The sequence below is a fragment of the Pongo pygmaeus genome, chromosome 8, assembly GCF_028885625.2.
Source record: "Pongo pygmaeus isolate AG05252 chromosome 8, NHGRI_mPonPyg2-v2.0_pri, whole genome shotgun sequence".
Classification (NCBI taxonomy): Eukaryota; Metazoa; Chordata; class Mammalia; order Primates; family Hominidae; genus Pongo; species Pongo pygmaeus.
Window position 1 is genome coordinate 101,157,728 of NC_072381.2, and position 17,737 is coordinate 101,175,464.

A 17,737-nucleotide genomic window follows, 5' to 3' on the forward strand; every position below is an offset into this window, starting at 1 on the left:
AGAAAAGGGGTAGAACCAGATACATCTGTTCCTTTTTACAAGAAAGCAAAAGCTATCCCAGACTCAGCAGTCTTCCCCTTATATCTCAATGGCCAGGATTGACTGGGAAAACCAGGTGCAGAATTTTGTGACCGGCTTAGAGCTTAGACCTATCATGAGCCACTGCCTCGAGCTGGGCACATTGTGGCCCACTCTCCTCCTTCAGTCCCCAAATCAGAGTTCTGTTAGCAAGAAACAGGCAATCTGCAGAGTCTGCCACAGATACGATTGCGGTAAAATCCTCTCCATTTCCCAGGTCCAAGATATCTCCTACTTATTCATAAACTTCAAGCACAATTTTTTTCTTATCAGAGGCACTGAGCCATTCAACATCCAGTGCCACAAGATGAAAATCCAGGGATGGGAGGTATGGAATCCACTCTGATTATAAAAGACATAGCTCAAAACAGCAGCTGTACTTAAGTTGACAGTTGCAAAAGTGAATGGTGTTTTCATTCTTAAGAAATACTATTAATTAAAAATAGATGCTTATCCCTGACTGCGCTGACGAGGGGGAAGAAAGGCTGAGCAAGAGCCTGGAAGCTTGCCATTCTCTCCAGGTATTTTGTCTAGAACATGAAAGAAATGTGGTCAGGGCCTTCATCAAGAGTTGTTCAAATGTGTCTCAGCACTTTACAAAATGCTTAGCGGTGGTTTTTTGCATCTGGCGGTGATCTGTGGAGGAAGATAAGCATGTTAGAGTGGAGGCAATTTGAGACCAGGCCTACATGTGGCTGCTGAGGAAGCAGATTTAGGCTGCTCTTTGAAAAAAAATTACTTCTGGTTTAGATTAAAAGTTCTCATCCTGGCTAACATGGTGAAACCCCATCTCTACTAAAAATACAAAAAAAATTAGCCAGGCGTGGTGGCAGGCACCTGTAGTCCCAGCTACTCAGGAGGCTGAGGCAGGAGAATGGCGTGAACCTGGGAGGTGGAGCTTGCAGTGAGCCGAGATTGTGCCACTGCACTCCAGCCTGGGTGACAGAGTGAGACTCCATCTCAAAAATTAAAAAAAAAAAAAAAAAGTCTGTCAGGTTTCCTCTCTTATCCACATCTCATTTTTTACTTCATAAGATTATGTTAGGCTGGGAATGCTTATATTTAGACCTATAGTTCTGCTCAGGTAAGTCATGTGGGGAATTGTTCAGAGGCCCTGGAAGTAAGCTAAGAAGGGCCTGCATTTGGGAGAATTCCTGAAGCATTTGGGGAAGGGGTTGCAGGGTTAGACCCCTGTCTTCACCCAGAGCCTACAGCATTGAGGTGGATGTTATGACCCAGGGTTCACTTTCCCAAGCTGCATCATCCACCCAGGTAGAAAGCATAGTTTTGTCAAGTACATTGTTAGAAGGTGACTCTTTCTTCTTTCCCTCCTAACTTCATCATGGACTGCTACTCCAGTATGGCTTGTGTTTGGGAATGTTCCTCCTAAACACCTTTGGTAGAGAGATAATTAACAATGTTTAAGCATGTACTATGTGTTGACAGTGGTGGACATTTGCTTTCTGTGCTTTATGCATATCCTATCATGCTGCCTTCCCCTGCTTTGGCAAGGGAAATAAAATGCAAACCACGCCTGCTGACAGTCAGGTGCCTGAAGCCACTGGGTCTCTGAAGTGGAGAGACCAGGAGAGTGAGTGGAAGGGAGACTCCATGGTTGTCTTCTGGCAGCTTCATTAGAGGGCTAGTAGAATCTTTCAGCAGCCGGAACACAGCCAATCTTCTACTCTGAAAATCTGGTCATCCAAGATCTGGTCAGCCCAAGTGAACAATGTGATCAGATTCTATGTGTACTGATGACCAGTTATATTTCAGTGTACTCTGGATCCTCACATTCAGCCACATGAATATTTAGCCTTTCTAGGGAAAGGCATCCCATTCTTGAAGATCCGTCAATGCCCCTTTATGTGGAGGGCAGAAAGAGGATATCCATGAAGGGAAGAGAACCTCGTCATGTTCCACTGCCCTGGGAATAGAAAGGAGAGAAGAGAGAGGGGAAGGTGGGAGAGAGAGGAGAGAGGAGAGTAGACTTCCCCTCCCAATTTGGAGAGCACATAGTGCTCCACCCACAGGCATGAGCATGATCAATTCTGGATTGATGAAGAAGGTGGATGCCTTTTTGGCTTCTATATTTTTGGCTACTATCATAACCTTCAGGAGGCCAGACTGCACAGCCAATGTACAGATTTCCAGAAGGAGGAGGAGATTAGGAGTATTAAAGAATTCAGGGAAATTAGGCCAAAATGGCATCTCCCAGCCCCCCACAAGGGATAGGCCAGGCTTCAAGCACCTACAGGGGCTCAGCACTTTCAAGTTGGACCTAAGTAGATTCTTGGGATTTTGTGTCCCATAGGCATCCTTCAATTGACAGGCCCAAGACTACTTCAATAGGGGAGGAGGTCTTTTCACAAAGGGAAAGCAGAATGCAGTGACTGAAAGGAAGGGGTAGGAACCTGGACAGGCAATGCCAACTGATGTCCACACCAAGGTCTCAAGAGGATGTCACATGCAGAGGAATCAATCAAAGGATAATTTCCAGAACTGTGCTGAAAAGACAAGCTCCAAGCTGGGTCATTCTAAGAATTTCATCAGAGCAAGACAAGGCAGTCTAGTCATGGACTTATCCTTCCAGAAACTGGGGACAGGCAAGAACCAAGTGAGAAACAGACCCCAGCCAGCGGTTAGGATTTGCATATGGGTTAGGACCCACAGAAGGGAGAGAAATTTGGGAAAAGAGGGGTGTGGTTTAGGCATCCAGGAGATACTACATATAAAACATCTGGCATAGTTCCAGATGGTACATGATGCATGCGTAACAAATGTTCTCTCTCTGCCAAGGGTGTCCAGGAGGGAATGCCTATCTGAAGGGCTGAGGAATGGGGCAGCAGACAGAAGTCCAGGCTGAACTAGAGAGGTCCTGGCCTGTTGTCCTCAAATTGAGGGCAGGAGAGTTGCAGAGCAGGCTGTGGGTATCTGGGTGTATATTCACAACAGCTAGGCTAGGTAAGGGCAAGGGATGGCAAGCAGCTCTTAATATTTTTAGTAGGGAGTAGGATGAGTAAACATAGGAAGGACTCAAGGGAACAACCACTTTGCATGACTCAGATGCAAAAAAAGACATTAGAAGATAGAAGGTGAGATGTTGGCAGTGCTAGCAGTCCTCAGCAAAATGCTGCCTAAACCGTGTCCAGAGCTGTGTTTCTCAAACTTTACTGTGCACATGAATCACCTGGGAATCATATTGGAATGCAGATTCTGAACTGGTAGTTTTAGGATGAGGACTAACCAGCTCCCAAGTGATGCTGATGCTGCCAGTCCAGGGACTAAAGTGAGTGGTAAGGCTTTTTATGGCTGTGGGCCAAAGGCTCTGGTCAAGAGCATATAGAAAACTCAGATTAAACAAAGTCTAGGGCATGAACAGAGGTACTGAAATTTAGTGTTTCAGAACCTACTAGACCACAGGAACTACTTTTTTCCTGGAGGACCTATTATTATCTCATGGAAGCCTGTGCAGGAAAAGCTTGCTTAAGAGACCCTAAACTATAAAACCCTGCTCCCACTGAAGGAGTGCTGCACCACCCCCAAAGCCCTCTGGAAGAGGCCAACCTTCAGGTGCACTGGAGCTGGGGCTTTCCCCTCTCTTCATCAGGGCTAGTAGAGAAAAAGAGGCCCACAGAGAGGTGCCTATCGTACGAGTATGATCTCCCCCTCACTTCACTTCTAGATAAAAACATCTTACGCTGGAGTAAAGGAGAAGTACCTGAGTGAATACTGCTTTTCTGGTACCTACATTCTCTCCCTCCTTCTGCAAGGCTATCATTTCACAGCTGATTCCTGGGAGCACATCCATTTCATTGGCAAGGTAATTTGGGGGCCTGTTGGGCTGGGGGGAGGTTGGGGTTCGGTGGTAATGACTGAAGCAGTTTGGGGCTTGAAAGAGGGGGGAGTCAGCCTGGTGTAGCTTTGGCTTGATGTCCTGTTCTGCCATTCTGCTTCAAACCCTGGCATTGTGTGTCAAGCCCTCCTGGGTCTGTTGGCTCACTGTGAGCATCCTCTCTAAGGACAGCTACTTGCATTTTCAGTTGCACCTTCCCACATAACAGTGACTAATTCCTTACAAAACAAAACACAAAATGAGATATATTAAAGTAACAGCATTTCAGCAGCTACAGTGACTCTGTGTGCTGACTTCAGCAGCCCTCTGAAAGGCCCCTTCCATAAGCTGGGAAAGTATGATCATGGTTTCAACATCCTTGTTGGTTATTACTTCAAGGTTGACCTATCTGAAAGCTCTGTGTGAAGAAGGGGACTGAGTGGCTGTGAATGATGAGACCGTTGTTTAGAAGCCAGGCTTAGCGTGAGTCCGGAAGAAGCAACCTCAATGCTGTGCTTTACCATAGCGCCACCTGCAGGTATCCAGGAATAGAGAACCCAGCTGAGCGACTCATGCTCGACCAAAAATACCCGGAGCAGTGTGTCTCTACCTTTTTAAGCCCATGCTCACTAGTGGGGAAAACATTTTACCCCCTGTATTAAATATGGTGATTTCAAGCAAAACAAAGCATTGAGACAGAGGGCTGTAGCACGCCTGAGGATAACAGTGTCCTTACACTCTTGTCAGTGCTGATCTTGCTAATTCAAACTTAAATCTTTTCCTTGTTATAATATTCCAGACTTCCTTTAATTCCAGCAGTTTATTTTGTTTGAAAGATTATACCTATGTCAAATTTAGGACTGACACACGAGGTAGTCATGATGTATGTGTGTGTATATACTTTTTTTTAAGAGACATGGTCTCACCCTGTCACCCAGGCTGGAGTGCAGTGGTATGATCACAGCTCACTGAAGCCTCAAACTCCTGGGATTAAATGATCCTCCCCACCCAGGCTCCCAAATAGCTGAGACTACAGACATGTTCCACCATGCCCAGCTAATTTTATTTTTTGGAGAGACAGGGTCTCACTATGTTGCCCAGGCTAGTCTCAAACTCCTGGCCTCAAGTGATCCTCCCTCCTTGGCCTCCCAAAGTGCTGAGATTTACAGGCATGAGCCACTGTGCCCAGCCAGTGATTTATATTGTTTGAACTCTTCCAATGCATGATCCAATAATTCTAAGCCCTAGGTGATAACTCCTCTAACTCCTCCAACCACAAACAACAGACTTTCCCCACTGTTTGCAGATCCAGGGCAGCGACGCCGGCTGGACTTTGGGCTACATGCTGAACCTGACCAACATGATCCCAGCTGAGCAACCACTGTCCACACCTCTCTCCCACTCCACCTATGTCTTCCTCATGGTTCTATTCTCCCTGGTCCTTTTCACAGTGGCCATCATAGGCTTGCTTATGTTTCACAAGCCTTCGTATTTCTGGAAAGATATGGTATAGCAAGAGCAGCTGAAATATGCTGGCTGGAGTGAGGAAAAAAATCGTCCAGGGAGCATTTTCCTCCATCGCAGTGTTCAAGGCCATCCTTCCCTGTTTGCCAGGGCCAGTCTTGACCAGTGTGAAGCTTCCTTGGCTTTTACTGAAGGCTTTCTTTTGGAGGTATTCAACATCCTCTGCCTCAAGGACTTCCAGCAGATACTGTCTCTTTCATGAGTTTTTCCCAGCTACACCTTTCTCCTTTGTACTTTGTGCTTGTATAGGTTTTAAAGACCTGACACCTTTCATAATCTTTGCTTTATAAAAGAACAATATTGACTTTGTCTAGAAGAACTGAGAGTCTTGAGTCCTGTGATAGGAGGCTGAGCTGGCTGAAAGAAGAATCTCAGGAACTGGTTCAGTTGTACTCTTTAAGAACCCCTTTCTCTCTCCTGTTTGCCATCCATTAAGAAAGCCATATGATGCCTTTGGAGAAGGCAGACACACATTCCATTCCCAGCCTGCTCTGTGGGTAGGAGAATTTTCTACAGTAGGAAAATATGTGCTAAAGCCAAAGAGTTTTATAAGGAAATATATGTGCTCATGCAGTCAATACAGTTCTCAATCCCACCCAAAGCAGGGATGTCAATAAATCACATATTCCTAGGTGATACCCAAATGCTACAGAGTGGAACACTCGGACCTGAGATTTGCAAAAAGCAGATGTACATATATGCATTCAAACATCAGGGCTTACTATGTGGTAGGTGGTATATACATGTCACTAAGAAAAATACAGTTACCACTCAGGGTCACAAAAAATGCATCTTCCAATGCATATTTTTATTATGGTAAAATATACATAAATGTAATTCACCATTTTAACATTTAATTCATATTAAATACGTACAAATCAGTGACATTTAGTACATTCACAGTGTTGTGCCACCATCACCACTATTTAGTCCCAGAACATTTGCATCATCAAGAAATTGTCTAGAGACAAGACTATCCTGGGTAGGCAGAAACCATAGATCTTTTGTGTTTACAGCTATGGAAACCAACTGTACCATAAAGATAGTTCACCGAGTTTTAAAGCCAAGCCACATATTATTTTTCCAAGGTTTAATTTAGTGAGAGGGCAGTATTAGTGTGGAGTGGCATGCTTTTGCCCTATCATGGAATTTACACATCAGAATATGCAGGATCCAAGTCTGAAAGTGTTGCCACCCATCACACAACATGGGCTTTGTTTGCTTATTCTATGAAGCAGCAGCTATGGACCTTACCATGGAAACATGAAGAGACCCTGTACCCTTTTCCTTAAGGATTGCTGCAAGAGTTACCTGTTGAGCAGGATTGACTGGTGATGTTTCATTCTGACCTTGTCCCAAGCTCTGCATCTCTAGATCTGGGGACTGACTGTTGAGCTGATGGGGAAAGAAAAGCTCTCACACAAACCAGAAGCCAAATGTCCCCATATCTCTTGAATGAACAAGTCACTTTTGACAACAGCCAGGTGAATATAAAAACTTAATAAAGCTGTGGGAAGTAAATCTTAATCTTCTTTTCTGCTACTTAGAGTTAAATTCACTAGATCTTGATTAGGAATCAAAATTTGAATTGGGACATGTTCAAATTCTTTCTAGTGGTAGTTGCCTATACTGTCATCACTGCTGTTGGTTGAGCATTTGTGGTGTACCACGCTGTGTACTCAAGGGTATTACATTCATCTTCTCATTTAATCCTCACAACAATCAGAAGAAGGTAGGTATTACCATCCCACTTCATAGAAACAGAAGCTGAGGTTCAAAGAGGTTAAGTCATTTGCCCAAATGGCTGAGCCAAAGCCTGCCATCCACCTAACCATTATTTTCTTTCCCGAACATACCAGGCTGTCTCCTCATAACTTCCAAGCATGCACTTAAAACTCCACACGAATACAAGGTTCATGGGACATGGTATTCATAGAAAGGGAGGCAGAAAGCTGGTCTGTTCCTGATAGGCTTGTAATTTAATATCGTTCTGTTCATGTGCTTTGGATGGGAGCACATGTGGCATATGATGCTAACCAGTGGTTCCCATACCCCTGGCTTCCTAATTTTAATGTTTGCTCACAGCATAGTAGATTGACATCAAATAGTGGCTGATGATGATGAAAATAAAGGTCAAATAAGTTGAGCCAATAACAGCCCCTTTTTTCCTTCTGTCTGCGTATACAAAGCACTGTCATGCACACAATCTATTCTGACCCTCACAACAACCCATAAGGGTGTAAATAGTATTTCCATTTTACAAATGAGGGTCACACAAACTACTACATGGCAGAGCAGATACTCCAACTCACGTATTCTGGTTGAAGCCTATTGCTTTTTCTTTTCTAAACACTTTCCCTCAGCAAGTTGGAATTAGACTTCACAAGTCTCCTTCAGAGAACACAAATCTTTTCTTATTCCATTCCTGTTTGGTTGCCTACGTCCAATCTCCTCCTCCCCAGAGACGCCAAAAAAAAAAATCCTTTAAGGTATTTGGGAGCCAAACTCCACTTGTTAAAATCTCAAATTATGGAGACAATCAGCAGACACAACCTAACCCCAATTCTTTTGGAGGGAAGGTTGGTTTAGAGGCAGATCCAGCAATCTGCTTTGGGCCACTCTGGGTGGGGTAGGTGAAATAAGATGGGTCACTGTTAACTAATTTTAATATTGGATTGGCCATTGGTTATAACTGATTACCATTCTCCCCTGGATTTTCACCCAGGACTGAAAACTTGGTTCTGCTAACCCTGTTCCTTTATGAGGAACATTTTAAAGGTTCCTTTATAAGGTGGGAGTTTTTTTTCTATGAACCTATAGGGGAGAAAAAAGATCAGCAGAAGTCGTTACTTTTTTTTTTTTTTTTTTTTTTGAGACAGAGTCTCACTCCGTTGCTCAGGCTGGAGTGCAGTGGTGCTATCTCGGCTCACTGCAACCTCCACCTCCTGGGTTCAAGCAATTCTCCTGCCTCAGCCTCCTGAGTAGCTGGGATTGCAGGTGCCCACCACCACACCCGGCTAATTTTTGTATTTTTAGTAAAGACAGGGTTTCACCATGTTGGCCAGGCTGGTCTCAAACTACCAATCTCAGGTGATCCACTTGCCTTGGGCTCCCAAAGTGCTGGGATTACAGGAGTGAGCCACCATGCCTGGCCAGAACTGGTTACTTCTGTAGACAAAAGAATACTACTACTTAATTAGGCTTTCTGTGTGACAGAAAGAGAAAGAAAATATAAAAGTTTCAATTCATCCAATTCTTAATAAGAAATATATAAATAAAAGTTTTTAAAATTACACTTCATTTTAATGTTATCAGTCAAGGTCCCTGCAAGAGACGGATGGTATGGTACACTCAAACTGGGTAACACAGGAGAGTTTTAAGAAAGCAACTAAATCCAAAATACTATCAAGGAATCAATATAAAAATTGTTAATATTTTTCACATACTAAGTTTTCAAAATATTTTGTGTATATTACATTTACAGCACATCTTAATTAGGACTAGCTGTGTGTTCACCTCACATGTGGCTTGTAGCTACCATACTGGACAGCACATGTCCAAAAAAATACACATAAAGTTAAAGTTTAAAAGACACAGGAACTAAGCCCTCATTGTCTTTCCCTTGGAAGGTAGTTTAAAGAGCTATAGATGCTGTAACATTCTTGCTATTATTTATTATACATGACATTATTCCTAAAAAAGCTTTTGAGATCCTAGGTTGTATTCTTCAGGTTTTGTTGCCTTCCCATGAAGATTTGAAGGCAGGGATGCCTGTTATTCAGTCCAAGATGCATGACGAGAGACCTTGGGAAAGTTTCATCTGGATTTAAAGATAATTCTTGATGCTTACATTCCATACTCAAAATGTAAATTTGAATATTAAAATAAAGATGATTTTTTTTTTTGGAGCTAGTCTTGCTCTGTTGCCCAGGCTGGAATGCAGTGGCATGATCATGGCTCACTGCAGCCTCGACCTCCCAGGCTCAAGCAAGGCTACAGGTGTGCACCTAAGTAGCTAGGACTACAGGTGTGCACCACTATGTCTAGCTATTTTTTTTTTCTGTAGAGACAGGGTTTTCCTATGTTGTCCAGGCTGGTCTCAAACTCCTGGCCTCAAGCAATCCTCCTGGCTTGGCCTCCCAAAGTGTTGAGATTACAGGTGTAAGCCACTGCACCTGGCCAAGATGAATATTTTAATAGCTCACAGAACAAAGTTTGCCACATAATGATAAAATTACTATGAAAATATATTCCCTTTATTGTCAGTTTAAAAGATGAACTGAGTTTCACCCAAACTGGTCTGGCCCCTCTCTGATTCAAATACCAATAGTTGCTCTGATTCAAATTCCAACTGTTAGAACATGACAGTTGCTCATAACTAGCTTTGCTTACTAACCATGTTTCTTTCCATTTGTATTAGGTTCTTTACTTTTTATAACAGCCTCAGAGTTTCATGAATTGCTGCAATAAACACTGATTTTCATGTTTGTGAGTCTGCAAGCCAGCTGGGCAGCTCTACTTCAGGTGGTAAGGGTGGATCAGACCTATTCCATATACCTGTTGTTCTCCTTGTCCAGTGGTTTCTAGGGATATGTTCTCATGATGAACCCCGCAGAGGCTCGTGAAGGTGAGAGGAAACTAGGATGCCTCTTAAGGCCTTGGTCAGGATGGGGTCTCATGTCACTTCCGTCACAGGCTATTGTAAGTCATATGAGCAAGCTCAATAAAATATAAACAAGTTAGAAAAACAGTGGGAGGAATGGCAAAGTCATATGGCCAAGGCCATGAGTGATTAATTTTAACACAGGAAAAAAGTGAAGCATTAAACACAATTATTTAATATACAGTGTCTTATTAACTGAAATATAAAATGTGTTTACTGTAAAATATAATCTGTTTATCTCACCAAAGAAATATTATCTTTAAAAAATATCATTACTTCTAAGACATCATCAGTCTGCAACTTCTTTCCATAGCCTTAATCAGGATGCTCTGGCAGCTCCCACATTAGCCTTGCATTCTAAACTGGTAGATGTCCTAGGAAACCATACATCTATTTATTTTTCTTATTTTATACGTTTAGGACAATGTATAGCTAATTGCCCAACTTTTTATTTGCATACAAATCTAACACAACTGAACACAATCAGTTTTATCACAGGTATAATGGATTTTTCAATAGTGAAGAGAGAGGTGCCTCCATGAGCCTTCTCTTTAGAAAAGTGGCATTCAAGACTCTTCATTTGAAGTGAAGATTGCTATGTCTTTTGCATTGCTCTATTTTAGATAAATTAAGTTATAAATTGACACTATAATCAACTGACACCATGATCAGTGATGATGATCACCCTCATCAGCACTAGAGTTGACTTTTCATTTTTATAACCCCTTTGCATGTATGTTGAATGGCAAAGTTCATCAGAGAACATGTATTAGTCAAAGGGAAGTAAGATACCCTCATCTAAGAAATAACATCACCTCTTCTAATGAAGTTCTAAGAAGAGAGGGAAGAAAAAGTCTTGGGAGCTAGTCAGGGAATAGTGTGTATTTGCAATTACCTAAACTGAACTCTATCATTACTCCTAACCCAGTTCCTCCTCCTGTGTTTTACATGATTAATGCCACCCCTGCCTCAACGAACCAAGATCAGCTTCATCACTGGGACCTCCCCATTCTTCCTGTGCAATATTTTTCTTTTTTATTTCTCCTTCTAATATTACTGTTATTGCTCCAGTAAAGATCTGTAATATATTTCACCTGGACTGATACCAGGAATGGTGGTGTTGCTTCCAATCTGTTGCTGCTAGATTAATCTTTGCAAAGTACAGGCTTAACTTCATTGCTCCTCAACTAAAACCACTGGTGGTCCATTGCCTACAAAATAAAGTCAACCTCCCCAGCAGACATTCAAGGCTTTCAATGATCCATGGCTGTCAGCTCTCTCCAGGCTCACATCCCACTCCACTCCTCTGATGTTTCCTACACTACACTACACTACAGCCAGGTAGAATGACTGTTCACCCAACACCACTCAGGTTGTCTTCTCAACTTGGAATACTCTTGCACCTTCAAAGCTCAGTTCAAATGCCCCTTCATTTGTGAAGCCTTCTCCAAATCTCCAAGTCAGAATGTCTCTTCCTTGTGCTACCACAACCCTTTACCTGAGCCTCCATTAGTGCACTGAGACCATTCTGTTCAGTGTCTGGGTGAAGCTTCTTGGTGCAAAATATGTTACCTATTTCTTTCTGAAAAGTTGGATTCAGGGATATTTTAGCAGGACCTAAGGTAATAGTTCTAGCCAACCTCCCTGTCCACTGCCAGGCCGACTACAAACCCTTCTGTTGCTGGCGAGCTGGTCCACACCACTAGTTCTGCTTCATTCTATTTATCTCTTGATGTGACCATCTTCTTCCTCCAGGTTTTAAGAACCAGCCCAACTCCTGGTTCCCTGATGAAGCTTTTAGTCCTCTAGCCACATCGAACTTTTCCTTTTTGGAACATGCCTTTAGTTTCTGTGTAGTTTGCCATGCAGCACTTCATTGTACACATTATTAAAACAGAATTTTAAGGATTAGTATGAACCTTAAAAGATCATGCATCTCAAAATTTAATGTACATACAAATTACCCAGGGATTTTCTTGAAATAAAAATTATTTAATTTTAATTAATATAAATAATTCAGTAGGTCTGGGGTGAGGCCTGAGGTTCTACATTTCCAACAAGCTGCCAGGTAAAGCCAATACATCTGTCCAGGAATCACACTTTGAGTATCAAAGGTCTAGATGACATTATCATTCCAAAGAGTTTCTTTTACAGGCTCTCAGATCAGTGTTCATCCACTACCTGACTGCTGTCATTCATAGGCAGTCTGTTCCACAGCGGGCCAGCTAACATGGCATTTACAAAGCTCACTCCTCTTATATAACAACCCAAGTGTTTCTTTTGTCAGTTGTCTGTGCCCCAGGAGATCCCTCTCTGCCTTGCCTTGCCCTCTGCCTTTGGGGGCCAGCACCTCACACTCAGTGAAGGCCTGGAGTGCTTAAGAGGGATTTCTTCCAGTTCTCTTGCCCTGGCCTTCAGTGTATTAGGTGTATGACCTCCATGCTCTCAGTAGAGGCCCATAGAAAAGAGCAGGTAGGTTATGCCAGCTCACACGCATCCTTTAAAAATGGTTTAGAAGTTTAGCTGGTTTCTTATTATTCCTGACTATGGATGTTTCCTTCTGTCACTCTACTAGGGATGAAACAGCTAATTATGTTCAAGAGTTAAATTTAGATTGGTTTTTAAAAACTATGATTGTATTAGTTCGTTTCCATGCTGCTGATAAAGACATATCTGAGACTGGGAATAAAAAGGGTTTAATTGGACTTACAGTTCCACATGGCTGGGGAGGCCTCAAAATCAGGTGGGAGGCAAAAGGTACTTCTTACATGGTGGCATCAAGAGAAAAATGAGGAAGAAGCAAAAGCAGAAACTCTTGATAAACCCATCAGATCTTGTGGGACTTATTATCATGAGAATAGCACAGAAAAGACTGGCCTCCATGATTCAATTACCTCCCCCTGGGTCCCTCCCACAACATGTGAGAATTCTGGGAGATACAATTCAAGTTGAGATTTGGGTGGGGACACAGCCAAACCATATCATTCTGCCCTGGGCTCCTCCAAATTTCATAATCCTCACATTTCAAAACCAATCATTCCTTCCCAACAGTTCCCCAAAGTCTTAACTCATTTCAGCATTAACCCCAAAGTCCACAGTCCAAAGTCTCATCTGAGACAAGGCAAGTCCCTTCCACTTACAAGCCTGTAAAAGCAAGCTAGTTACCTCCTAGATACAATGGGGGGGTGGGTACAGGTATTGGGTAAATACAGCTGTTCCAAATGAGAGAAATTGGCCAAAACAAAGGGGTTACAGGGTCCGTGCAAGTCTGAAATCCAGTGGGGCAGTCAAATTTTAAAGCTCCATAATGATCTCCTTTGACTCCATGTCTCACATTCAGGTCACGCTGACGCAAGAGATAGGTTCCCATGGTCTTGGGCAGCTCCGCCCCTGTGGCTTTGCAGAGTACAGCCTCCCTCCTGGCTGCTTTCTCAGGCTGATGTTGAGTATCTGTGGCTTTTCCAGGCACAAGATGCAAGTTGGTGGTTGATCTACCATTCTGGGGTCTACCATTCTGGGACTGTGGACTTCTTCTCACAGCTCCACTAGGCAGTGCCCCAGTAGGGACTCTGTGTGGGGGCTCTGCCCCACATTTCCCTTCCACACTGCCCTAGGAGAGGTTCTCCATGAGGTTCTCTGCCCCTGCAGCAAACTTTTGCCTGGACATCCAGGTGTTTCCATATATCTTCTGAAATCTAGGCAGAGGTTCTCAAATCTCAATTCTTGACATCTGTGCACCCGCAGGCTCAACATCACATGGAAGCTGCCAATGCTTGGGGCCTCTAACCTCTGAAGCCACAGCCCAAGCTCTATGTTGGCTTCTTTCAGCCATGGCTGGAGCAGCTGGGACACAGTCCCAGGGACACCAAGTCCTAGGGACACCAAGTCCCTAGGCTGCACACAGCACAGACACCCTGGGCCCAGCCCACAAAACCACTTTTTCCTCCTGGGCCTCTGGGCCTGTGATGGGAGGGGCTGCCATGAAGGTCTCTGACATGACCTGGAGACATTTTCCCCATGGTCTTGGGGATTAACATTAGGCTCCTTGCTGCTTATGCAAATTTCTGCAGCCAGCTTGAATTTCTTCTTAAAAAAAAATGGGTTTTTCTTTCCTACTGCATCAGGCTGCAAATTTTCCACTTTTATGTTCTTGTTTCCCTTTTAAAAAAGAATGTTTTTAACAGCACCCAAGTCACCTTTTGAATGCTTTGCAGCTTAGAAATTTATTCCACCAGATACCCTAAATCATCTCTCTCAAGCTTAAAGTTCCACAAATCTCTAGGGCAGGGGTGAAATGCTGCCAGTCTCCTTGCTAAAACATAACAAGCGTCACCTTTACTCCAGTTCCCAACAAGGTCTTCATCTCCATCTGAGACCACCTCAGCCTGGACCTTATTGTTCATATCACTATCAGTATTTTTGTCAATGCCATTCACAAGTCTCTAGGAGGTTCCAAACTTTCCCACATTTTCCTATCTTCTTCTGAGCCCTCCAGATTATTTCAACACCCAGTTCCAAAGTTGCTTCCACATTTTCGGGTATCTTTTCAGCAATGCCCCACTCTACTGGTACTATTAGTCCGTTTTCATGCTGCTGATAAAGACATACCTGAGACTGGTAACAAAAAGAGGTTTAATTAGACTTATAGTTCCACCTGGCTGGGGAGGCCTCAGAATCATGGCAGGAGGTGAAAGGCATTTCTTACATGGCAGCAGCAAGAGAAAAATGAAGCAGCAGCAAAAGCAGAAACCCCTGATAAACCCATCAGATCTCGTGAGACTTATTCACTATCACAAGAATAGCATGGGAAAGACCAGCCCCCTTGATTCAATTACCTCCCCCTGGGTCCTGTGGGAATTCTGGAAGGTACAATTCAAGTTGAGATTTGGGTGGGGACACAGCCAAACCATATCAATGATTTTGTACTTTAACCAGCTGAATGGAAGTACAATCTCTTGCCATATGCCACAATAATTATTTGCAAAATGAGTAAACATATCATAAGGAAATTATTTTTTACAAGGTTTGAAACCTGAAATGCAATCTATTATCATACATAACTAAAAATAGAGCCTCAATAAACAGATTCCCAGTTTTGAAAATGCAACATTTGTACTCCACATTGTCAGTTTTCTTAGGTATATTTATAAATACTCCTATAAAAATGTAAAGAAACACATAATGTAGATTGCTAATTTTATAATAACACAAGTTGATTTTGACATCCAACTTATTTTATTAATTATGAAATGACTTTTGGCCTAGTAACAATGAAAAGGGGGGCAAATACAGATAAATGATAATTCTTAGAATGAACTACTCAGCACCAATTCTAAGTTTTTCTCGATGGTAAATCATAATGTTCCCTTTCTCCTCGGTTCTGCAATCTATAAGCATACCATAATTGTAATCAATAGCTTAAAAATATGTCTCTCTGTCCTGGTCTGTTTCTGTATCTCTTGGATTTTTACCTTTGCAATAGTCAACTGAACCCAACCTTCTTGGAGTACTCATGAAGATGGAAGTCCATGTGGAGAATACGGGATGAATCCACTCTGTCTCCTGCAGTGAAGTCTATTTGAAGGATGTATTTGGCTGTCTTCTGGACAGGCCATTCTAATAACAGAAACAAGTTATTTTAAAACTTATTGGAATATTCAAATATTAACCAAAGTAGAAAAATATAATACACATCCACGTGCCCATCACACAACTTCACTGATTATCATCATTTAGCCAGTCTTGAAGAAGCAAGTGCTAATTACAATCACAAATGAAACAAGATTCAGACTTCATGAAGAGCACTGCGCTATAATAAAAGAAGAAATGAGCACATACATTCTTTTACTGACAGTCAAATGGTGAAGGTCGGCAGAATCATTATGTGATGCAAAATGGCAAAAGTATACAGACAGTGCATCCAGAGGAAGGTACCTTGCTGAATGACTAGAATGGAAGTAGGAGACATTTTGCAGGCCCCCTTCATCCTGCAGGGAGAACCAGAACTACAGCAGCTCTATTTGCCTATTTCTCTTTAAATTACAAAGTTAAAATTTGGGAGTAGTAGAAAATCAATTGGTTATCTTATAGAGTCTCCTAGAATATTTCATTGGCATTGAGAAGGTGGAAAATGCAAACAAATTATATACTTTAAAATGTAATTTGCTTTTCACATATGCTTAAAGCCTAAAACCTCTTAATAAACTTCTTCCGAAATATACATTTGTGGGACAATTCTAGTATGTTTTAAATGTAACTCTTTCATAGTGTTTATAGAGAACTCTATTTTTTTCCAACTGCAATCCCTTCTTACCCAAATTTCTAACATGCTGTATTGTATGGATCTGTCAGTAGTGGGTCAGTTAAAAGGAAGAGGGTAGGAGGAATCCTGTCTTGACTGTCATCTGCCTTATTTTTTCTTAGGCCAAGGCTTTTTAGGCTAACTAGATTTTTCCTTTAGGTTTCTCCACTTGATTGGAATACCTTTGAGTCATTTTAATCCTGTCTATAGTAGATGAAGAAATTAGGGAAGTAAGAAAAACTTGGTAATTTGAAACAAAAACTTGAATCTGATTTTAAGAGAGTAGCTTAGTTCAACATGGAATATCCATTTATATTGAAACTCATTCTTTCCTATAGTATACTTGTAACCCTGACCCCATATCTGGTACTGAGTGACAAGAGGGAAGAAAAAGGAAGGCTTTTGAGAAAAGGCCTTTTTACATGCTCTCTTTGGAATACTATAAAATTCCTAACCCAATCCACCATCAGTAATAGAGGTTTTCCTAAGAGAAGTAAGGAATTTTTATTGACCAGCATTGTCTTATCTTGTACAATGGAAGACAGTGGGTTGGAGTTAGGGTGTAGAATTATAATGGTGGAATAGAGCTATATTATCATAAGGGAAATGAAACTTAATTTCTGGTTTAACTGGTAGCAACTGCTAGCTACTGGAAACCTAGGTACAGATAAACGGATCAGTTTTGCAACCCCAAGCCATGAAGGAGAAGTGACAGTCATTTCAAGAGGTCCTGGCCAACCTCTGTAGAGGTTGTATCTAAACCCTGAATATGTGTGAATTCATGAAACACTTGTTTTCTAACATGTTTACATATCAATGGGAGTGATTAGGGATAGGGTTGAGAAAGATTATCCCATAGCTCAATCAATATTTACCTCTGACTTCTGCCTCTGCAATTATCGGTACCAAGATTCCTGTCAAGTGAAGAAGGTGAGGAAGATAGATGAGATATTAGTAGAAAAGTTATGAGAGAAAAACTGAGTAGTCTCTGAAGAAATACCAAAATAATCCAAACTAGGTTCAGGCAGGAGTTAACATCTAACCAGATATATACAGAATAATGTCATAGATAACTGGAGAAAATAAACTGTAAATCGGGGAAAGGCACATAATGACTTTCTCTATACACCTCTTTGTGTCCCTTCAACCTTTTCTCTCTTCTGTGGCCTTATTTTCTATTCCAGTTTTTCTATTCCAGCACTTCTCTTTTCCTGACTTGTCTTTTGATTTCTATACCTTTTTGTATCCTTCCTTCTCTTGTTCTTTCCCTTTAGGGTGTCATGCTTTACTTTTCTCCTTGCCTTGCACTTCAATTTCTGAGTACAGTGATCTGCTAATG

The 17,737-nt window shown here is 42.0% G+C and overlaps 1 protein-coding gene and 1 long non-coding RNA gene across 7 annotated transcripts in view; one reads left to right on the forward strand and one right to left on the reverse strand.

Moving 5' to 3' along the window:
- The window catches only part of ENTPD1 (ectonucleoside triphosphate diphosphohydrolase 1), a 127,296-nt gene extending 110,979 nt beyond the window's left edge, over positions 1-16,317 (forward strand). For 5 of the 6 annotated variants that reach the window (XM_054436039.1, XM_054436040.2, XM_054436044.2 and 2 more), the window contains 2 exons: positions 3,761-3,898; positions 5,217-6,961. In XM_054436039.1, the coding sequence (XP_054292014.1) occupies positions 3,761-3,898; positions 5,217-5,423 (345 nt within the window). In that variant the 3' untranslated portion in view covers positions 5,424-6,961. Of the gene's footprint in view, positions 1-3,760; positions 3,899-5,216; positions 6,962-9,854; positions 9,962-11,025 lie in introns of those variants that run through there. The other variant, XR_008491990.2, reaches the window with a different exon arrangement.
- Positions 12,775-17,252, reverse strand: LOC129006419 (uncharacterized). The gene is made up of 2 exons (XR_008491992.2): positions 15,569-17,252; positions 12,775-14,711 (listed from the first exon to the last, which is right to left on the reverse strand). It is a non-coding gene; the product is annotated as an uncharacterized LOC129006419 (long non-coding RNA).
- Positions 17,253-17,737: the final 485 nt, after the last annotated feature.